The sequence below is a fragment of the Ctenopharyngodon idella genome, chromosome 3, assembly GCF_019924925.1.
Source record: "Ctenopharyngodon idella isolate HZGC_01 chromosome 3, HZGC01, whole genome shotgun sequence".
Taxonomy (NCBI): domain Eukaryota; kingdom Metazoa; phylum Chordata; class Actinopteri; order Cypriniformes; family Xenocyprididae; genus Ctenopharyngodon; species Ctenopharyngodon idella.
In genome coordinates, this window is record NC_067222.1 from 24,767,734 (window position 1) to 24,788,702 (window position 20,969).

The window sequence follows — 20,969 nt, forward strand, 5'->3', positions numbered from 1 at the left end:
CTGGTCCTTAAAAGGAAAAAAGGGGGGTGTTGAGTGGGTGAATTAAAGTAGTTGTTTTGGCTTATTTTAAACCACTGAGCCTTAAAACTATCATTATGGATACTTTAAAATTAACATTAAATTAACATTATCCCTTAAGTCATATTGATTGTAATAAGAGAACAGAGACCGTTTTACATATAAAGGGTTAGTTCACCTCAAAATTAGCATTCCTTAATCATTTACTCATTCCTAACCTTTATAACATTGTTTCTTATGTGGAGATATTTAGCAGAATCTTTAAGCTGCTCTTGGCCATGTAGACGGAGATCAGGGGCTGTGGAGCTCTAAAAATGACAAACAAGCACCACAAAAGTATCCTATATATCTTATATGCTATATTGCAAGTCTTTTGATGCCATATGATCGCTTTGAGTGAAAAGCAGACCAAAATTTAAAGCATTCACTGAAACTATTACCTTAAAAATCATACTTGACATTCATAGTCACCATCAGTGTTCATTCTGTGAACTCTCTGCTAGGCTCAGGATGAACTTCCGGGATAAGGATGAAATAAAATAATTTAAAATAACACAAAACAAGCATTAAAATAGTCTAAAACAACAACACAAAAAAATCCCCCTAAACATCCATTTCCTTTGAAGATCCAAGGCTCCCACGGTCCCAGAAAACCTGTGTAAGAGGCTACCTAATTGTAAAAGTGATTTCTAGACCTGTTAATTACAAACAGGAAAAGGCATGTAAATTAATTGGTTTTAAAAAGAAGAAAAAAAGAGTATAATTTTTAAACTTAATTATTTTCATTTCATCTATTATTATTTTATTTATTTGAATTTATGGACACTCTTAGTTTCTGTAAATTATTCAGATATTGTTATATATAACTCAATGGAGTCTAAAAGGTTGAAAAACTTTGGTAATAGATTAAACTTGTCATTTAAAAAAGTAGTTTCATCCAAGTGTTCAAATTAGCTATGTAAAATTAGTACTGACATTTCCTGTTGAAAAAAAGCATGAACAAATGCTACTAGTTCATTTCAACTAATCAGATAATGTATAAATTCACTTTCAGAAAAAAAAGGTACAAAAGCTGTCACTGGGATGGTAGTACCCTTTAAAAAGGTTCTAATGTGTACCATTTAGGTACTAATATGTACACTTTTGTTACCAATATGTACCTTTAAGGTACTAATATGCAGTCTTTCAGTATAAAGGTGTACCTTTTGAAAGGGTACCTCCCAGTGACAGCTTTTGTACATTTTTTTCTGAGTGTATAGTTACAAAGTAACACCCTACACTTGAAATGTTTTGTGTCACGTTCTAAAAATGCTCAACATCGCCACCTGGTGGTAACTAATGGGACCATTCCTCTTTTTTTTAAGCATATATAATGACCACCTTTCCATAGAGTTTGGTTAAACCCTGCCTAAAATGTTTAAGTGACCCTGAAGATGTTGATACACCTGTTCAGGTCTTTAAATGGATGGTCCACCCAAAAATTAAAATTGTCATCATTTACACACCCATGTTGTATAATAGATGATATTTTGACGAATGTTGGTAAATCGAACAACTTTGGTTCCCATTGACTTCTATCCTATTATTTTGTCTATACAATTGAAGTCAATAGGAACCAAAACGGTTTGATTACAAACATTCTTCAAAATATCATCTATTATGTTCTACAAAACAAAGAAAGTCAAGTAGGTTTGGAACAACATGAGGGTGAGTAAATGATGACAGCATTTTAATTTTTGGGTGGACTATCCCTTTAAGTACAGCTGAAACAATGTTTTTAGAAGGTGGGGCCTTTGTTCAAATAATTTTACACAAACATCTAAAACATTTTTTAGACCTCAGTCTGATGATAATTGAGGAATCCGAAAGAGGAAACACTCAATAAAATCTATAAATCAAACCATTTAATTTAGCATATTAAAAGAAGCAGAAAACAGCTGACAATACTGGCACTTGATAGTTGCATCCTACTAGTCTGATGGCAGATCACACAACGGGAACATGAAATAAATTTCAACAACACCATCAATCACTGTACTCAAAAGGTTTTCCGAGGACATCATCATGTGATTTATATTCTACTCAATCCTGTCCAAGAGGGTCTCCCAGCATAGTACATTTTAAATGTCTCCTTTATCTAGAACAGCTGATTCGACTCTGATGTTCAGTGATCAGGAGCAGGAAAACTGTGACTGCACGTCACAACGAACAGGGAATCCATCCCATGAGTCTTTCATATAGTTTCAGTTCTTTTTAATTTGCCTGCTGAGGCAAATAAAGCACCACTGCCTCACCTATTATGAACACGCATGTGATTTCGACAGGTGTAGGCATCCTTAAAGCTACGCGCGCACACCGGACAGTCAAACAGACGTAGCTGCAGATGCACTCGGCTGTGGTTCCTCAGAGTCCCGTCATTGTTGAAGCGTTTCCCGCACTGGGCGCAAGCGTACGGCTTCTCCCCTGTATGAATGAGCATGTGCACCTTTAGGCGTGAGTGATGAGGGAATAGTTTTCCACACTGCGGGCAAACATGTGTCCCGGAACCTTTGCCTCTTCCTCGTCCTCTTGCCCTACACTGCCTGATTTCTCTGCTGAACGCTGCATGACGTTGGGGATTGACCGCAACGTTAGCTATACCGAGATGACCATTGCTGTTGATAGTGTCGTTCCTGACTGATCCTAAGTCTGCGTTTTGATGAGCACTGTTGTAGTTGACATGAGTTATGCCTGATTCAGGACAAGCGGTCTTTGACACATTTGGGGTCATTTTACTGATGGACTTTTGCAAGGTTTTAGGCTTTAGCTTCATACATTTAGCTGATTCTAGTTCAGAGGAATTCGATGTATTGAAAACTTTAAGATCAGATTTGTGAGTAACATCGGTAGTAGCAGAGTAATGAGGTAACGGACTGTAGACGGATGTGTTAGCACGGGTTGATTGTGAATTGAGGCTTTCAAAAGGCTCAGTTTTTACACCACAAGGAAATTCATTTAAAGTGGATGTTTCAAAGTCTTCATCTGTTTGAGCCAGTGTGTTTGGTATTGGGGGACATGGTAAACCGACGTCTGATTCGGTCACCAGAAGCGCATTGTTGGAGAACTCTTCCACTTTCGTGCTGGTGGGCTGTTCGTTTTGTACCTGGTTCTGGTTCTGATAGATCTCGGCTGGCAATGTTTCTGTATCAACGCTAGAAGTCCAGTTTAGATGTGGAGGTGGAGATGATGGTGCAGGATTTGAGACGGCTGGACCTGTAAAAGATGAAGGGTCTGAGAAGATCAGGTGGAAACATAGTAACTCATTTAGGTCAGTCGGAGTTGACCGATTTCACGGAGAATCGTGTAGTTTATGATGTTCACAGACTCTGATTCCATCCAGTCGGATGATATCAAACGTGATATTTTGATCTGATTTTAGAACACATATTGTTTTCATTTGTCACACATCTCCTAGCAACGAGGCACATGTTTCTGTGTGAGTTTGTTGTATCAGACCAACTTGAAATTCTGGTTGTGTCAGTGTGTGATCCTCAGCCCAGTTTTTCTCTCTGAAATCATATACAAAGTAGGAAAATGTATGATGCCTAGTGATTTAAAATTTGTTTAGATTTTAAAAGTTGTGTAGTGTATTCCAGCCTTAACTCAACTAATGCCGCGCTCACACTACAGGAGTTTTAGGCCGATTTATCCTCGATTTTCTGAGAATCGAAGAAAAAAATCTTTTTTTCGAGGACCTCGATCGGTTAAGTGAATGTATGTTTTTAAAGACCTTTGATTTAAAAGCTTTAATATGTCTTACAGATTATACATTTTAATATTTTTCGATTGTAGGTACACAGAGAAATTCGTTTTCTTCAAGTGAAAATGGTTTCATGTACAAATATTTTCATAACAGGCCCTTAAAGTGAAATATTTCTTGACATGAGTGGTTTTGGGCCCTTATTTACACCGATAAAAAAATAAGGATTCAATTAAATGAGTCTTGATTTTAAAATATAAGCATTGAGTGTCCAATTTCATACGATCATGAGCAAAATCTGAGATATTATCATTTTAGCTGGCTATGATACAATATTTTTATCTACAATATTTAGTACATTATTTTGCTCATTTTAAGGCACTGCTTTGACAATACTGGCTATCCAAGAGAATCCTGAAAAGTTGTATGGACATAAGTCTATAATGTTCCCTACATTAAAATATTAAATAAATAAACATTACAATCATTTAAACATGTAAATGATCATTTTTACTGGATAAGTTTAACTATATAGTGAAGAAAAGCAGTCAACAGGCAACCAGCATGCATGGGACATGTGTAGAACAGAAATCTAGACAAGGCAAGGCAACTTTGGAAAAGTAAAAATTGTTTTTGTTTGTTTTTGTTTTTTTGAATCACTACACCATTACCATACTTTCCTCTGTTGTTTCATAGTTTCTAGGACTTATATTGTTCTGACATAAAAGAAAAATGTATACAAAAGAACGAGAAGCTGGTAATTTATATGGACTGTGCGGAAAATGGATGTACGTGATTAATCTGACGTGAGTATTGGTTTATACATATTGTTATACAACATTATAAATATTATTTATATTAAATATGTGTTTGTTTATTGGTTTACAGCTGCCCTCACAACAAACAACAGTAAATAACACTCTTACAAAACCTTACCATAACTTTGTAACCATCGTTTCCGCAAAATTACTACCGTTACTACTGTAAAACTATAACGCATTTATATGAGATCTCATTCAAACTGTACAGGAAGCTTGCAGAGACTTTCTGTCATTGTGCTTAACTTTTTAATGATATGAGTGTCTTATATTTTTACTGTTGCTATGGTATTTTGGCGGAAACTATGGTTTCCATGGTAATTTTTTAAGGAAGGTAAATAAACCGCTGTCTTCGGCAGAACACTTTTTTTTTTTTAAATGAAAGGGCTATGTACCGATCGACTCGACGATTTTCTCAATCTCCTTAAGTCTCCGTCTCAGATACTCGTTGTCCTTCTGCACGCTGTCCAGCTCTTTCTCATACTGCAGGACAGTCCCGCCGACCATGTCCATGATTTCATTGAGCGCTGCCATCAAGCGCTCCGTCAGAAACGTGTTGATGACCTGCAGCTTTGTCATTTTGCTGTCGGTTCGCAGTAAATGCAGTTATTTTATTTTCGGTGTAAACACGCTTCTCTGTTGTCATATGACCACGTATATGTTCCTCTTTAACCACAGAAATAAACCGATTCAGCGCCTTCCAACGGAGAGGAGTGGTAAGTACAGAAAGGGCTGATAACACTGTGAGAAGATGGTACCATAATTTCCTACAAAATACTACAGTTACCACGTTACTAGCGTAAAATCATAATCATAAACAAATCAGGGATTTTCTTCAAACCGAATAACATTTCAGAACGTGCATAAAAGCCATATTTTTATTTGTAACTGACCGTAGTGACCATGATGTTTTATTGAAATATTAGGCCTATAGTTTCCATGGTACATTTTTAAGTTGGTCTGAAGGTGGAATCCTTTATAATTATGTATGGAAGCCCGGTGCTGCCTCAGTTGAGCAAAAAATATGATTTTGTAAGTCAGAATGAGAAACTCTCACATGATGACTTATCTCATAATGATGTGAAACTTCCCCATGATAATTACTTAACACCTCATAATAATGAGAAACATTCTTTTTTTATCGTCTTATTATTTTTATTATCTCATTATGAGAAAGCTTTGTGTTATTATGAGAAACTAAGTCATTATTACGAGAAAGTTTCTCATTATTTTGAAAAACAAGGTCATTATGAGGTTTCTCGATATTATAGAAGATAGGTCATTATGAGAGTTCAAGTCATTATGATAATGTTTCTCGTTATTTTGAAAAACAAATTCATTATTATGAGAAGGTTTCTCAAAATTATAGAAAATAAGTCATTATGAGAATTCAAGTCATTATGATAACGTTTCTCAATATTTTGAAAAACAAACTCATTATTATGAGAAAGTTTCTCATTTACACTTCATTTTCAACTAAAAACGGAAAACTTCATACATTTTAGCTGTTCATTTACACGACAGGGTTTTGGGGGGCCTTGAAACACAAACTTTTGAAAACGGGTTTCAAAATACAAGTTTTTGAAAACAATAGCATTATCGTCTCTGTGTAAACTACAAAAAAGCGAATTTGTGAAAACGGTGACAAAGGAAAAACTTTTTCATTTTTAACAGTACTTTGTCGTGTAAACACCCTGGGTCATTATTATGATAATGTTTTTTGTTATGAGAATGGGAAGCTGTCATTATTTCGAGAAAGTTTCTCATTATTATGAGATTTTTTGCCCATTTCTGCAGTTGTGAAAATATGGTTTTGTAAGTCATAATAATAATAAACATTCTCATTATAATGACTAAGCATATAATGAGAAACTTTCTCATAATCAAGCTGTTTTTAGTGGAAAAATCAAATAATTATGACTCATAATGAGAATTTTTTTTTTACTAATGACCACCTCATAATGAGAAACTTTCTCATAATATTGACTTCACATCTCATAATAATCAGAAACTAAGTCATTATTTCAAGAACTTGATTGTAATAATGCTTGCGATTTGTTTACTCGTACATAAACCTCCTTTAGTCATGTTCTTATTTCTATAAATCCAAGATTTGTAATCTCAGCTGAACAAGCATTATTTTTAGGAGGCACACACTGAAAAAAACAACACACAATATTCTCAAAATGTTGTAAAACCAGAATTAATTTATTGTAAAAATTAGTACAAAAGACGAAATCAGTTCAAAACTTGAAACATTTTACATTTCAGTGGGGTGGTAAAATATTCTGTAAATGTCCCTAAAATGATCTTTATTACAGTCTTCTTTAATATGAATCATGCCTTAGAAGTTCAATTAAATAACATCCGATTGTTTTTGTTTTTTTTAATACAATGATGAAACCAAACATCCATTCACCAGTTATTTACAGACTGAAGATTGTTACAGTTTTTCCAAGCCGTAGGATTTTACGCTTCGTCTGTAACCATAATCAAAAGGCTTGGATGACCAACTGCATATGCATACATAGTTTATCTCAACCCACTCCATATGATGTTGATTTTGATGAAACAATTACTTTAAAAACAAACCAAAAGACTGAAAGTTACACAACCACTGTGGTTCACTCAGCGGCTCGCCGTGACGCACAATAGCCAGTGTCCATACTGACTGAGAGCGGTTTAGTGGTTTTCACACAGTTTTTCTCGTAATTTCTTTCATTCGTCTCTTCTCAGCACTGCCAAAGATTAGCACATTTCCTGCAGGAATAACACAAAGATGATGTCTTGCTTTCCTCACATTTATCCTATTATGCAAGCACCATTAATAAGGAAGTTGAACAGACTGAGCAGAAAATGCTACAGCAAATATATATGTATAAAAATCAGAGAACAAATGATAATGTCATGATAACGTCAACATTTACCATGTTTCATCCGAAGGTGCTTTAGAAGGGCAGACGTTGTGTACTCTTTGCGACCTCGAGATATGACGGCCCTACACATAATGCACACTGCTTTGCTACAGTCTCCTTCTTTTAGAGAGAAATACTTCCATACAGGGCTTGATTTGGCTATTGTCCTCTTTTGCATTTCACAGCATTTACTGCTACAGTAGGACCTGTTGGTGCATAATATGTTGTGATATGAAACGTGATTAGCATCATAAGATGAACTGCTGTGCTGGGATACTGTGGGAGGAGCTTCACTGCTAGTGTATGTCGGCTGGTTTGGGTGTTGTGATCTACAGGGGTCCGATGTCCCTAAAGGCAAGTCTGGACTGCGTGGTGACCAGCTCTGATATACATCTTCGGTGCTCCCCATTGCATCGCCTGAACACAAGTTAGAATTCATGAATTCAACTTTGATTTTAGCTGGGAAATGACAGTTTGTCATCTCATCCTCAACAGGATTTGTGTTCTGTTCGGTGTGATCAGCGCACATGTGTGAGCCCTCGTTGTTGTTAGCTTCTGATGGCAAAGCTACAGATTCCCGGTAAGCGTCAGCAGAGTACTCAGGCTTTTCCGGTTTTATGAGCGGATGTTGTTCGCCGTGCCTCTGGCATCGGTCTTGTTGGATCTCATCAAAGGTTTCTGGCTCCTCATTCTGGCTGCAGATCCATCCAGGTTGCACAGGGGAGATGGGCTGATAAGACTGCACAGGAGCTTAAAGAAACATAAAATGATAACATTTACTTAAGATAAAAAGATCCATGTGAACCTGTAATGTGACTTAAAGGCACAATATGTAAGATTTTTTTTTTTTATTAAAAATATCCAAAAATCACTTGAACATTGTTATATATTTAGTCGACTTGTGTACTTACATTATCCCAAATGTTTCCAAGAATGTTTAAATCCAGAGAAATAAGCCATTTTAACCAGGACAACCAATGACATCATGCCTGCGTTACCCTCGATTTCCGATCGATTTTCGATTTTTATTTTGTAGAAACCATGGAAACACCAAAGACGCTTTAATATATTATGTGTTTTATTAGACAATTGAACAACTGTTTGCATACATTCATTGATAGAAAACTAATCATTGTTATATAGCTCAACACAGTAAGTCTTATTGTTTAAATCTCATTTTCTTGATTTACGGTGAGTACCATGTTTTACCATGCCTAATATCGATCTAGCTTACTGCAGTGTGCAACAAGTGTCTCATAGTAGCCACCGAGCGAACGCAGAGTAGCGCTATAAAAACTTTAAACACACAAATGTATCAAATACGATAAAACAGCGCTGCTTTACCCCACATACGCTTGACCAGAAGAAGTGGAAGCAGCGACTGCGGCATAATAAAAGTTCTGCTGCTCTCGAGCCGTGTGTCGTGCTCGTCTCTCATTAGCAATCACTCCAGCGGCCTCGTTTTACCTCTCACAGCACTCGGCTCTGCTCTGCTTCATACTACAGTAACGTTAATAATCTCATCCATGAACATGATTTCTGCCCGAGTCCCATCCTGATTCTCTTCCACCAGCTGTAGACGTGAAGACATAATTCCGCAAAATCAAGGCATCATCCTTTGTTTTGAATAAGCGACCTCTAGCAGCGAAAATTTACATATTGTGCCTTTAAAGATGCACAGATGTTGTTTCTGTGTTGATTTATTTCCAATTAAAAAAGGTGCACTCCAGTCTTCACCTTTTTAATATAATAGCCACAATGAAACATAAGTATCATATCTTTTCTTCCATATTGTGACATACATACGAGTGTAATGGGTTATCGAAAAAGAAAACAATGTTGGGCAAGTGCTCAATGATTGATTAACTTTTTGAAAGATAAAAAGATACATTTTAAATTGGAATGTTTAATAAAAGATAAGTTGTCAACTTTTAGTAGTACACTAGCATATAGATGGACTAAAAGCCACGAAACTCAGTTTTAAGTAAAAAGAAAAAAGAAAAGAATATAAGAATATAGAATATAAGACTATATATATATATATATCCTTAAAAATATAATATCCTCAACATCCTTCATAATATTATTCACACATCCTCGAATAACATGTAATCAAGAATAGATTCATTTATGAATAATCTCGTGGCTACGAATCAAACATGGACTCGTGACCACAACCAAAACAAGCACACAAAATGACAACAAAACCAGGATTTTCTGATGAAAGCCACACTCCAGTTCCAGTTAAAATGCTATGATAGATCAATGGTCATTAACTCTTTTAAACATAATGGAAAAACATTCACCGTGATATTTTATGGAGTTTAATCGTCTTACCAGCATTAGCGCGTTCAGTGAAGCACCCTGAGTCTCGTAACATTTCTTTCAGTCGCTCGTTTTCGCTCCTGATTCGCTCCGTTTCCTCCTCATACTCCCGAACCGTTCTGCCGACTGTGAAGATGATCTCCTTCACAGCAGCCATCAAGCGCTCGGTCATGAAAGTATTCAGACGATCAAGTTTAGTCATTTTACTGTATTTAGAGAGCTGTATTTAAATGATAAATACAGACAATACAGGTAGCGATAACAGCAGAGACGAGCGCGTGAAAGTTCCCCCTTTAAAATCAAACCACCAACACATAAGGTTGCTGTGCTAACTGAAGTGTCTCTAGCACCCTTCACAGGACAGGAGGAGGCAGTACAGGTTTTACTGTTCAGCTTTGGGCCAAATAACGTCATCATTCATATTATTTACACCGATGAGCAAAAACATTATGCCTTTATGAGCAAAAACCAACATGCTGTTGGTCCTCCGCTTTCTGCCAGCGCTGACCCACCAAGGCATGGACTATACAAGAGCCCTGAAGGTGTCCTGTGGTATCTGGCCAGGGCAACACCTCGAACTCATCATGCTCCTCAAACCATTCCTGAACAATGTGTGCAGTTTGGTAAGAGCATTATTCTGCTGTAAGAGGCCACTTCCACCAGGGAACACCATTGTCATGAAGGGGTGTACCTGGTCTGCAACAATGTTTAGGTAGGTGGCACATGTCAAAGATATGTAATGAAATATTTTATTATATCCTATAGAAAACAATTGTAGAATTAGTTTGCTTACTATAAAAGCCAGAAGTGTTTTGAGGCCTCATGGCCTACGTGACTGTGATTACACAGATGCATCTATGAAAGCAGTTTTTTTTTCAGGGGTTAAGTCAGGGGTTTTCCAGTAAACAACAGATGGCTGTGAAAGACCAAGACCATTATTAAGAGGTGTGAAATAAATGTCACTTGGAGGCTTCTTGCCTCTGAGAATGGGTTGACAGTCCTTGTTACTATGTTAAATTTTGCCTATGAGAAAGGGTTGACCATCAATTGGCAGAATTCCACAATTAGGGAGTAAGGCAAAAGATGTAGAACTTAGTTGTGGGAAAACCAGAGGGGTGAATCTTACCAGAGAATTATGTCACTTTGTTGCAAAATAACACATAAGAAAACTGTATAAGAACTGGCCAGAGATAAATTTAGATGAACAGCTGGTCCTGGAAATTTGACTCTGAGAGCTTTCTTTGAGACCAGAACTGAAGCGACACTGAGACATTGAATTTGCCAAGACAAGGAGCAACCCACAAACCTTGCCTTTTCAGAGATACTCTGACCCAGCCACCATATAAAAATCTGGCCCTTGTCAAAGTCGCTCAGATCTTTATTCCAGCCCACTTCTCCTGCATCCAACAGATTGATTACAAGAACTGATTGTTTGCTTACAATCTAATGTACCCTGACCATAACATTGTGGCCTTGTTAGGAGATGATCAATGATATTTGCTTCACCTGTGACTGGTCATAATGTTCTGGCTCATCAGTGTATATTCAGTCATAACTTCACAATCATACACAGCAAGTGTAATGAGAAATAGAGACTAATAAACATACTTTTATTCATTTTTTTGCTTTGGCTCTGTGGTCACAATGCAACTGGAGTCAGACACCTCTTTATTATGAACCCTCTTATGACATAAGAAAACCAGTTCTCTGTGGGGCAGTTATCCAATTTAAATTATATTGCATTTTAAGTGAAAGTATAGATACTGTGCAAAAAGTCAAAGTATCTAGCCAAACAAGTGAAAATAAAAATGTTCCAGAAAAATGCATCTAAATGTGCTTAAATATTTAAAAGTTCGAAGAATAACATGCACAAAAGTTTTTTTTTTTTTTTTAAAGGCATTAATACATTTAATTCCAATTGATCAAAAGTGACAGAAAAAAAATAAAATAAAAAAATAAAAAATGACTGTAATTATCAAGAATCCTGAAAAAATGTATCAGTTTCCACAAAATTATTAACATTGATGATAAATTTTTTTTTATTGAGGACCAAATCAGCATATTAGAATGATTTATGAAGGATCATGTGACACTGAAGACTGGAGACACAAGAGCTTGTACTGAAACAGACTGTCATAAGTTGCATTTCAGATTGAGAGATATGGTCCCCCCCCTCCCACACACACACACACACACACACACACACACACACACACACACACATACTGTACAAATAAAAAATACACCAATACACCCTTAGATTTTTCTATCCTTTGTTTTTATTCTCAATCTGGAGTTAATAAACATATGCTATGATCTGTATAATACAACAGGCCGAAATGAACCATTCCATAAAAGTATTTAACATTATCAGATTCAGACAACTTCGTAAAACACTGTAAAACATATTTACAAAACAAATAAAACATATGTTGTAACTTATAAAAAAACAACAACACTAAGATGTAAACGATAACTTCTAGCAGTTTGTGTCTTTGACTTTGCTGTGTCCTGCTTCTTCCCAGTGGAACTCTCTCGCCTCTGTGTCTGAAACAAAAGCGTCTTCAGTCAGGTAAAAAAGAAAAAAAGTTACAAGCTTCAAAGAATGAGCTAAAAATACAATCTAGGGTTGCTGCAATAAAAATAAATAAATAAAAAAATCAAAGACCTTTTTAAGACCTGAAGATACAATAATTAGTACTGTACTCTAGGGGTGTGTGATATTTACAGAAATAATGTCTATATTTTCTGGAATCTTGTCATTAACAATTAGATTATACTGTGTCTGTTTTAGGCCTGTTGCGGACAGCTGACTCTAGAAGATTTTAATATTCTGTGCGGTGGTCAGTTCACAGCAGTGACATAAATTAACTTTTCCATTAGGGGGCAATTATTAAACCTTATTAAAGGTCAATGAGTCATTTATTCAACAGCTGATTTGTTCAAATGCATTCAAACGCTGATTCATGAAGCAAGTGACTGTCTTCCTTAATGACTGAGTCATTGAATCACTCATTCAGTAACAAAGCACAGCTATCTATCATCCCACAATGGTTCTGCTGTGGTTTTATTTTGAATTTTTGGTTGAAATGAATAAATATGATGAGAACTGGGGGCAAGAATAAAATGCCCCTGCATACCTTGAGTTTTGGAGGCATTCTTACTGCAGAAATAATAGGCTACATCACAGTGAATAATACATGCACTCTCAATGCATGTTTTTGTTTGGTTTTTGCAAAGTGAGTGGCATATCGGATCAAGTCAGCATATCGTTTAAACAACAATTACGGTATCATAGATGACATATCGCATACCCCTACTGTACGCACAAAGAACAAGTTCACAATACACCATGTTTCACAGACTATTTTACACACCCTCCACCTTCACCTCTGGTGAAGAATGCAAAATGTCAAAAAATGTAAACAAGACTACGTAACAATGTCGATTTGTGGCTCAGCCTAACCAGCTATATTTTTCAATCTGATTTAAGACCTTATCTCAAAATTGAATGCCTGGCAGAATACAAATATTTAAGACATTTTAATGTCCTTAAAATCAGGAGATTTAATTTCTTTTTAATGACCTGTGGGAACCCTGTTATGGTTGGGTCTTTTGATGCTTTTTAGGGATTTATGAAAAAACAAGTACCTTGCTTTGTGGCTGCAACATTTTCCTCAGTTTCATCATTAACAGGGCTCTTTGCTGATGGCTGTCAATAAAAAAAAAAAAAAGAATGTTAACTCTGTTCTCTTATAAGAATAAAGCTTCTTGTTTTTTAGGGAAAAAATCACTTTACCTCAAGGCTAGCTTCATCCTTCACTGATGTCTCTCCACCTTGTATTCTTCTCTTCGGCCTTTTCGGTTTTTCCTGGTCTGTGTTAGTTGACGTGTCCCCTTGAAGACATGAAAAAAAAAAACATGAACAGTTCACACAAATCTCTCATTTTGATGAATTACAAAAAACTGGGTTTCTGCAGGTTTTATGAAGGTAAATTTAAGACTTTTTTAAAGACCTTTTAAGACCAAGTAAATAAAAAGTAAGGAATAAACTGAAGGGAACACAATATGTCAATATGTTCTCTAAATGTAAATGTCTAGGGAGAAACACAATGGCCCTCATTTCCACGTTTCTATGAAAAACTTGCCATTTATCAATATGGACGTGAGCGGTGGCTACAATCAAATCTCACATCAGGTTTCAAGTCGTATGCAGAAGTTTTAGAGTTTGCGTGCAGCATTGTAAATCTGGCGAAGAATTGTTATGAGAGCATTTTGGCTGGAATGAAAATATATGAAGAGTGTAAGCCACATATTCATCCTTTAAAAATGTGTTTCCAATAGTAAAATATTCTATTGACAGTGTTATGTAGCCTATCCATAACATTATTAATAAAGTATTTCTTATATTAAATAATTATATAATAATTTAGTTGTTTGCAATTTTGAGGCTAACAGACATTTTTGGTGTAAGATCAATTTCTTTCTTGAGATTCCTTCCTCTTCTTGGCCAGGTTACGTTTCTCCATGTTGCAAACTCTAGGGGCGAGGCTTCTAAAACGTAAATTTATACGGGTGTGATATTTAAATAAATATTTGTTTTCAGCCGCCACATTTATTAGCGTCCGATCATTCATACGATGGGATTGGCGATATATAAATGTTTCATAAATCACACTTGAACCCTGTCGTAAGATGATTTCTGCACTCGGATCTGCGCTTGTTTCTATGTGAGACTGATAAAAGATTGAAAAAAAAAAAAAAAAATCAAGAAAAAAAATTGTGCTCAAAAAACAAAAATCAATGTAATTTAAATGGAAGTTTTCATAACTCATTGACAGATACTTATTTTTGTTTTAAGCATAAACTCACTTAATTTTGTTCAGTTTTTCAAGATTTAATTTTACATTTGCATCTCAAGCAAATGTATCTTGATTTAAAGATGTTTAGATATTTGTATTGGAAAAGAGGACAAAAATACTTGGGGAAAAAAAAAACATTTTTTGCAATGCATGCAACATTTAAAGCCAAAACTTTATGAATTTAAGACTTTCTAGATCTTTTTTAAGGCCTTGACTTGTGTAAGGGCAAATTAAGACTTTTTAAGACCTTTTCAGAAACCCTGATTCAAGTAAAATAAAATATAGTAACAATCAAAACAACAACTAATAAATTCACCATGGTATGCAAATGTGTGCTTTAAAAGGCGATACTTCTGGATGAATCCCACATTACAGTGATGACACCAGAATGGCCTCTCACCTGTGTGGAAATAAAAAAAACAGAGGCATGAGAATGAGCATAAATAATGATCCTGGCTCTTGTCTGTGACTAGCTTGCTTTGAGTGTGTGACCTGACCTGTGTGAGTGTATTCATGTCTGCGCAGCGTGTAGGAGCTGCAGAAAGTTGCCCTGCAGTGCTGGCAGACATGTATTTTTGAACTAGGCATCTCTCCTTCACCTAGCAAGTCATCATCCATGATCAGTGACTATACAAATGAGGAAAAAAACAGAACACCACTGCTTAGACTTTGTTCATCGAAAGTACTGCTATAGACATTTCATTAATAAATTTACATTCAGACAAGAGGAAGTAGAGTTAAGGTAATCTCAGTAGGGACTGACTGACAGTTAACAGCAATTTACAGCATTTTAAGTCCTGTGTAGAATTAATACCTGTTGCACTATCTAGGTGTACCGCACGTCTGAGACTAAATCTTAGGCCTAGTCAAAGGTATGAGTAATGTTAAAAGTCATGACTTGTTCGGAAAAGATTTTCATTTCACATAACATCGATATTTTAGAATCGATAGGCCTATAACATCAATTGGTGTGCCGACACAGGTAACTGACCTAACACAAAATGTAGGAATTGTGAATATTAAACATGAACATATCTAGGATTATTAGCAGAAATGTTATACCATGCATCATCTTGCTTGGAGGGACAGCATAAAAGCTTGGAAATAAAATTGCACGGTTTTTAAGTCCATTCACAGCAAGCAATTTTTAGCCAGCAAATCATAAAGGATTAGTTCACTTTAAAATGAAAATTACCACAAGATTTACTCACCCTCAAGCCATCCTAGATGAATATATCTTTCTTCTTTCTGATGAACACAATCGGAGTTATATTAATAAATATCCTGACGCATCCAAGCTTTATAATAGCAGTGAATGGGACAAACAAGTATTAAGCTCAAGAAAGTGCATCCGTCCATTATAAACATACTCCACGCGACTCCGGGTGTTAATAAAAGGCCTTCTGAAGCGAAGCGATGCGTTTGTGTAAGAAAAATATCCATATTTAACAAGTAAAATATCTAGCTTCCGCCAGACCACCTTCCGTATTCAAGTTACGAAGAAAGTGTAATGCCTCTCGCAGTTCAAAACGCTTATGCTACGTCCTTCCGTGTTCAACTTACAACTTGGCCCCATTTACTGCCATTATAATGCTTGGATGCGTCAGGATTCAGGATATTTATTAATATATCTCTGATTGTGTTCATCAGAAAGAATAAAGTCATATACACCTAGGATGGCTTGAGGGTGAGTAAAGCTTGGGCTAATTTTCATTTGAAAGTGAACTTATCCTTTAAGTTACTGTAGGCTACTAATAAATTATATAAACAATATTATCTGACACATAACATAATTAACTTAATTCATAAGATAAATTAAGTTGTATGTGCATACCTTAAAAAAAAAGCATAAATCTGTATTCAGATTTCAGAATGAGCACTTCGACATTTGCCTTGGTCCTGTATGTAGCTCGCTCACAGTTTTAGCAGGGACATTTCCCGACGTATAAATAACTTTTATGTGCTTAGGATGTTTAATAACCATTTACATGCATCTGCCTTGTAAGAATATACAGAGAGACTTCGGATAAACATTGACTCAACGTTTGCTCATTGGAATTAGATGGCGCAGTGGCTTCATTTGTTATGATGTCATGAGCAAATTCAGTTCTTCATTATTAGCAAATTTAAGTTTGTAACTATAGCGTAAATTGCATCTCGGCTAGCATTGTGCTAGAATGTGTCAGTGTGGACACTCATTGTCTATGCTGGGTGTAGTTCCGCCTGGATGTAGTTTTAGTTGGTGCAACAGGTGTATTTATGGGAATATTTATGGGAAGGCTGGATGTAGCAAAGTCCAGAGTAGAGCTTGAACCCAAATTGTTTACATCCAGCTGGTGCAACCGGCCCCTGGAAGTTTTTACATACCAGTATTAAACCAAAACAAAAGTGAGTATGTAAACGTGAACAACTTTAAAGAGATTTATAATATCCTTTAAATGTAAATAATCTAATAATGTGGAGTCCTGAAGAACAAATTTCAGAATGTGACATTCAACAATATTTACCTCATTTTGGACACACGAGCGCCTCTTCCTCATCCTCTTCCTTCCTTTTCCATGGGTTTTGGCTTTCACACCATCATTAGATACAGTTCGGTTGCTGTGAGGTGGACTAAAATCATCAAATGGATTTCTGAGAACGTTGTATTCTGGGTGAGCTTTGATGGAGCAGGTGTCTGATGTTGCCGTCACTGTCCTTTCTTGATCAACATCACACTTTGGGAGACTTATTTCTTCATTCTTACAGTCTGTTGATTCTTGACCAGTGCTTAGATATGGAAAACTAACCGACAAAAAATCATAGCCGACTTCATTTTCAAGAGAATGTTTGAATTGTAAATTAGCACCCTCTGTCTGCCCGTCATTTCTAACCCCCTCATTTGGACTTGAGACATCTGGTTGCCCTACACTGCATGTGACATCTTGATGGGAAGAACTTCCTTGTTCATTATCCAAATTTAGCTGCTCTGTTCCATAAGTGGTATTTAGCCAATGAAAACCCGATGGTTCTAGATTTGCATCAATCTCTTCCGGACTCCAGGGGGTAGTAAGTGTGGGAGTTGGAGGAATGGGCCCAGCATTGAGAAGAATTTCACCACAGCTAGCCTCAGCGCTGTCAGTTGATTTGCCCTTGCACTGCTCTAAATGCGTAGCAAAATACTTCTTGTTAAATAACCCTAAACAGTAGATGCAATAAACACTATCATCAAATGAGCAGTCTGGTGCAAAGCTCATAAATGTTTTTAAATCTTGTTTACTACTTTGAACCACATTTGTGCTGTGTAAAACATTTCCCTTAGTTTGAAGGAGGTTCAAGAGATGTTTCCTTTCTTGTGAGCTCTTGTCAAAGGTAAGAGCGTTTGCCACCTCTGGCTCATTAGGATGAACTGACTGAAGATGATCCATCATTCTATAATGTGGTTGCTTGCAGTAATAGCAGTGATGTATCTTCAACAAGTCTTCCATGGAATTGCTTTGGCCTTCAGGACCCTGTTGATGCAAGGAAGCAATAATTAATAAATGCATTCAGAAATGTAATAAATTAAATAATTCAAAATTAGGGGTGTAACAGTACATGTATTCGTCCCAAACCGTACAGTACGGACGTCACGGTTCGGTGCATACAGCAAGATGACGAATACAGTCAGTCACAGGCGATCCAAACTCCAATCCAGAAGGGGGGGGCGTGCGCGGGGTAACGCATTGTAGCTTAACCACTTTTAACCAGCATTAACTAACAATAATCGGAATAAGCTCTGTGTTTTGTTACTTTCGATAAGAAACAAATGTTATCTTTCAAATTCTGTCCATTTTATTACGAAATTCAAACAATAAATGCATGTTTTGACGCTGCTGTAAGTGAACGCGATCATCCCTTCCTCTTCACTACTAGTTACTAGTTGTATGAATGAACATCTGCAGGTATGTTGAAAGATACAGTACAACTTACTGAAACGCATCATATCTCGTGTAATCACTCAGTGTTTACACCGCAGAAAGAGGTCAATAAAACAGCTTGCAAACAACACGTAGCATTCATTTACCTCAGAAAAGCCATTGTCGGCAACATGTTCGCTAAAGAAATGAACTCTTCGTTAAATATATGCACTATCATATTATTAGCCTATATATTATGTTTTACTTTACCTGTTAGTGATGTCTTAATTATGTTTAAATAAATCTGCCATGAAAACAAGATAATGACAGTCACTGAATTGGAGAAACAATTTTACAATTAGATAAGTTTTTGCAAAAACTGCATTATGTGCAATTTTTTATTATTTGAGTGTTGATTATTATATATAAAAATAAATAAATGGCAACTGAATTTAATAGTTTGGGCTGTTGTTAATTGTAACCTTTAATATTATAGTAATGTGCAAGTAAGGGCTCCCTATATAGTTTACAGCATTAGCAGAGATAGATGTTTTTATCCTTAAGAAAATTTTAATTATAATTGAATGAATTTAAAGACAGACACAATTTGTTCAATAAACCACTGTTTAATAATAATAATAATAATAATAATAATAAAAAGTTTAGTTTTCGAACCGTGACTTCAAAACTGAGGTACGTTACACCCCTATTCAAAATACTTTGTATGGTCAGTCTTTGCATATTAACACTAAAAGGCTGTTACTTTTGTTACATGTAAAATATATTGCAGAAAATCAAAAGCAACAACAACAAAATACTATTCAATAAAAAAAACAAAACCTGTGAATGAGAACTTGGACAACTTTTCTTTGACTCTTCTTTTAGACGGCTGATCTTGTAATCTTGTTTGATGGCTGATCTGGTAGTCTTCCTTGTTGTAAGATCATTTTGAGCTGTGCTGCTGTCAATTTTAGAGACAAGAAGCCCCTCCACTTTTGGATAATTGTTTTCGGGGCAGCACTCTGGCAAGAGGCAAGATTAGGAGGGCTTGAGTGTTCCTGATCACAAATCTGCTTGGTTTTCTTTTTAATGGCGAAAGTATTCAATAACTTTCCTTTAGTCTTTGTCAAGACTTAAAGCTTTTATCACTTCGGCTTCTCTTGTGTGATCACACTTTAGGTGCAGTTCTATCTTTCTTCATGCCTTCCCACAAAACCGACAATATAGTGCTTGCTTTACTTCTTTTGTGCAGTCTTACCACTACTGTCAGAGGTTTGACGGGTTGTGGAAGAGTTTGAGAGCACTCCGAATTCTTCAGAACTTTTCACAAATAACGCATTAGTTTTCACATTTTGTTCAGAAAGTTCATTCTTCCCTGAGCTTTCAGAGTTGTCAGTTGAATCATCCAGAACAGATTCTGACATCTGACATTAAGGAACATTTTAAAGAAAACAGTATAATTAAATAGAAAGTAAGATTTCTCTGTTCATGTATTTACATATCTCTTTACATTTCCACAGATTGATTAAGAGTGGATTTACTTCTGAGTCTCTAGCATACTTTCCAATCTGCTGCTATTGCATACCTGGTTGTTCACACCCAGATTCATATTTTTTCTCTCATCATCATTGACAATCTCCATGTCTAGCGGTTTCTTATCAACATTGACTTCTGTCTGAGATGCCTGATTAGCAAATACTGTATCAGATGTTTGACATATCTCCTCCATCGAACTCATGGGGTTGTCCTTTGTTTGTCTGATGGTGACAGAAGCAATCTGGTCTCTGGTGAGAGGATCATTTGAGATACTCTGATCATTTCTTTCACTTGTTACAACCTTAACATCAGTATGTTTCGAGGCACCGTCAACAGATTTGGCATGAATACATGTGGACTCATCAGTCTTGATGATGGATTCAGTTGCATCTGGAGCTGAAAAATTGGAGTCGCTGGAAGGATTTCCACCAGGTTTGTTGCACACATCTAATTGTTCGTTTTGAATTCTAGGCACTGAGGCAGTTTTCTTTGGATTCAACACATCTTCATCAACATTGTCTTCAACATCTGAGAGGACCAAACAAACTAATTCTGAGTCAATTTTCTTCTGCATGGAACCAGAACTAGTTTCCTTGAACAAAGACTCTAAATCGCTAGTCTGTGGCATGACAGTTAATTTCATAGCAGAAATGCTATTACAATCACACTTCGAATCACACTTCGTTCTTCCACATTCAGACGGAGAATGTTCAGCAGCAGTTTTTGCATTGGACTGCTCTAGTTCATCATCAATTATTATCAGCGGTAATTGGTCTATGGCTGTTTTCTCTGAAACACCAAGAAAATAACAGTCATGGTCCTCTTTTTGTTGACTCTCTGTGTTATTTAACTCAGAGGATTCATCAGCCAGTGGGCCC

At 36.2% G+C, this 20,969-nt stretch overlaps 1 protein-coding gene across 3 annotated transcripts; it reads right to left on the reverse strand.

The window, feature by feature from the left end:
• Positions 1 to 1,907: 1,907 nt before the first annotated feature.
• On the reverse strand, positions 1,908 to 20,091 carry LOC127508407 (zinc finger protein 814-like). Of its 3 annotated transcripts, XR_007928811.1 has the most exons (9): positions 19,396 to 20,091; positions 17,185 to 18,168; positions 15,175 to 15,304; positions 14,994 to 15,077; positions 13,615 to 13,712; positions 13,467 to 13,527; positions 9,828 to 12,362; positions 7,503 to 8,240; positions 6,763 to 7,335 (listed from the first exon to the last, which is right to left on the reverse strand). XR_007928811.1 is itself a non-coding variant. In XM_051886290.1 (2 exons), exons 1-2 carry the CDS (start codon positions 10,015 to 10,017, stop codon positions 2,309 to 2,311), a joined length of 1,152 nt encoding a protein of 383 aa, XP_051742250.1. In that variant the 5' UTR covers positions 10,018 to 10,214; the 3' UTR covers positions 1,908 to 2,308. The 3 variants fall into 3 exon arrangements, 2 of the variants coding, with proteins under 2 accessions (XP_051742250.1, XP_051742251.1); XM_051886290.1 differs by lacking the exons at positions 6,763 to 7,335; positions 7,503 to 8,240; positions 13,467 to 13,527; ... (3 more) ...; positions 17,185 to 18,168; positions 19,396 to 20,091 and adding an exon at positions 1,908 to 3,270 and having other exon boundaries at positions 9,828 to 10,214; XM_051886291.1 differs by lacking the exons at positions 6,763 to 7,335; positions 7,503 to 8,240; positions 9,828 to 12,362; ... (4 more) ...; positions 17,185 to 18,168; positions 19,396 to 20,091 and adding exons at positions 1,908 to 3,270; positions 4,971 to 5,680.
• Positions 20,092 to 20,969: the final 878 nt, after the last annotated feature.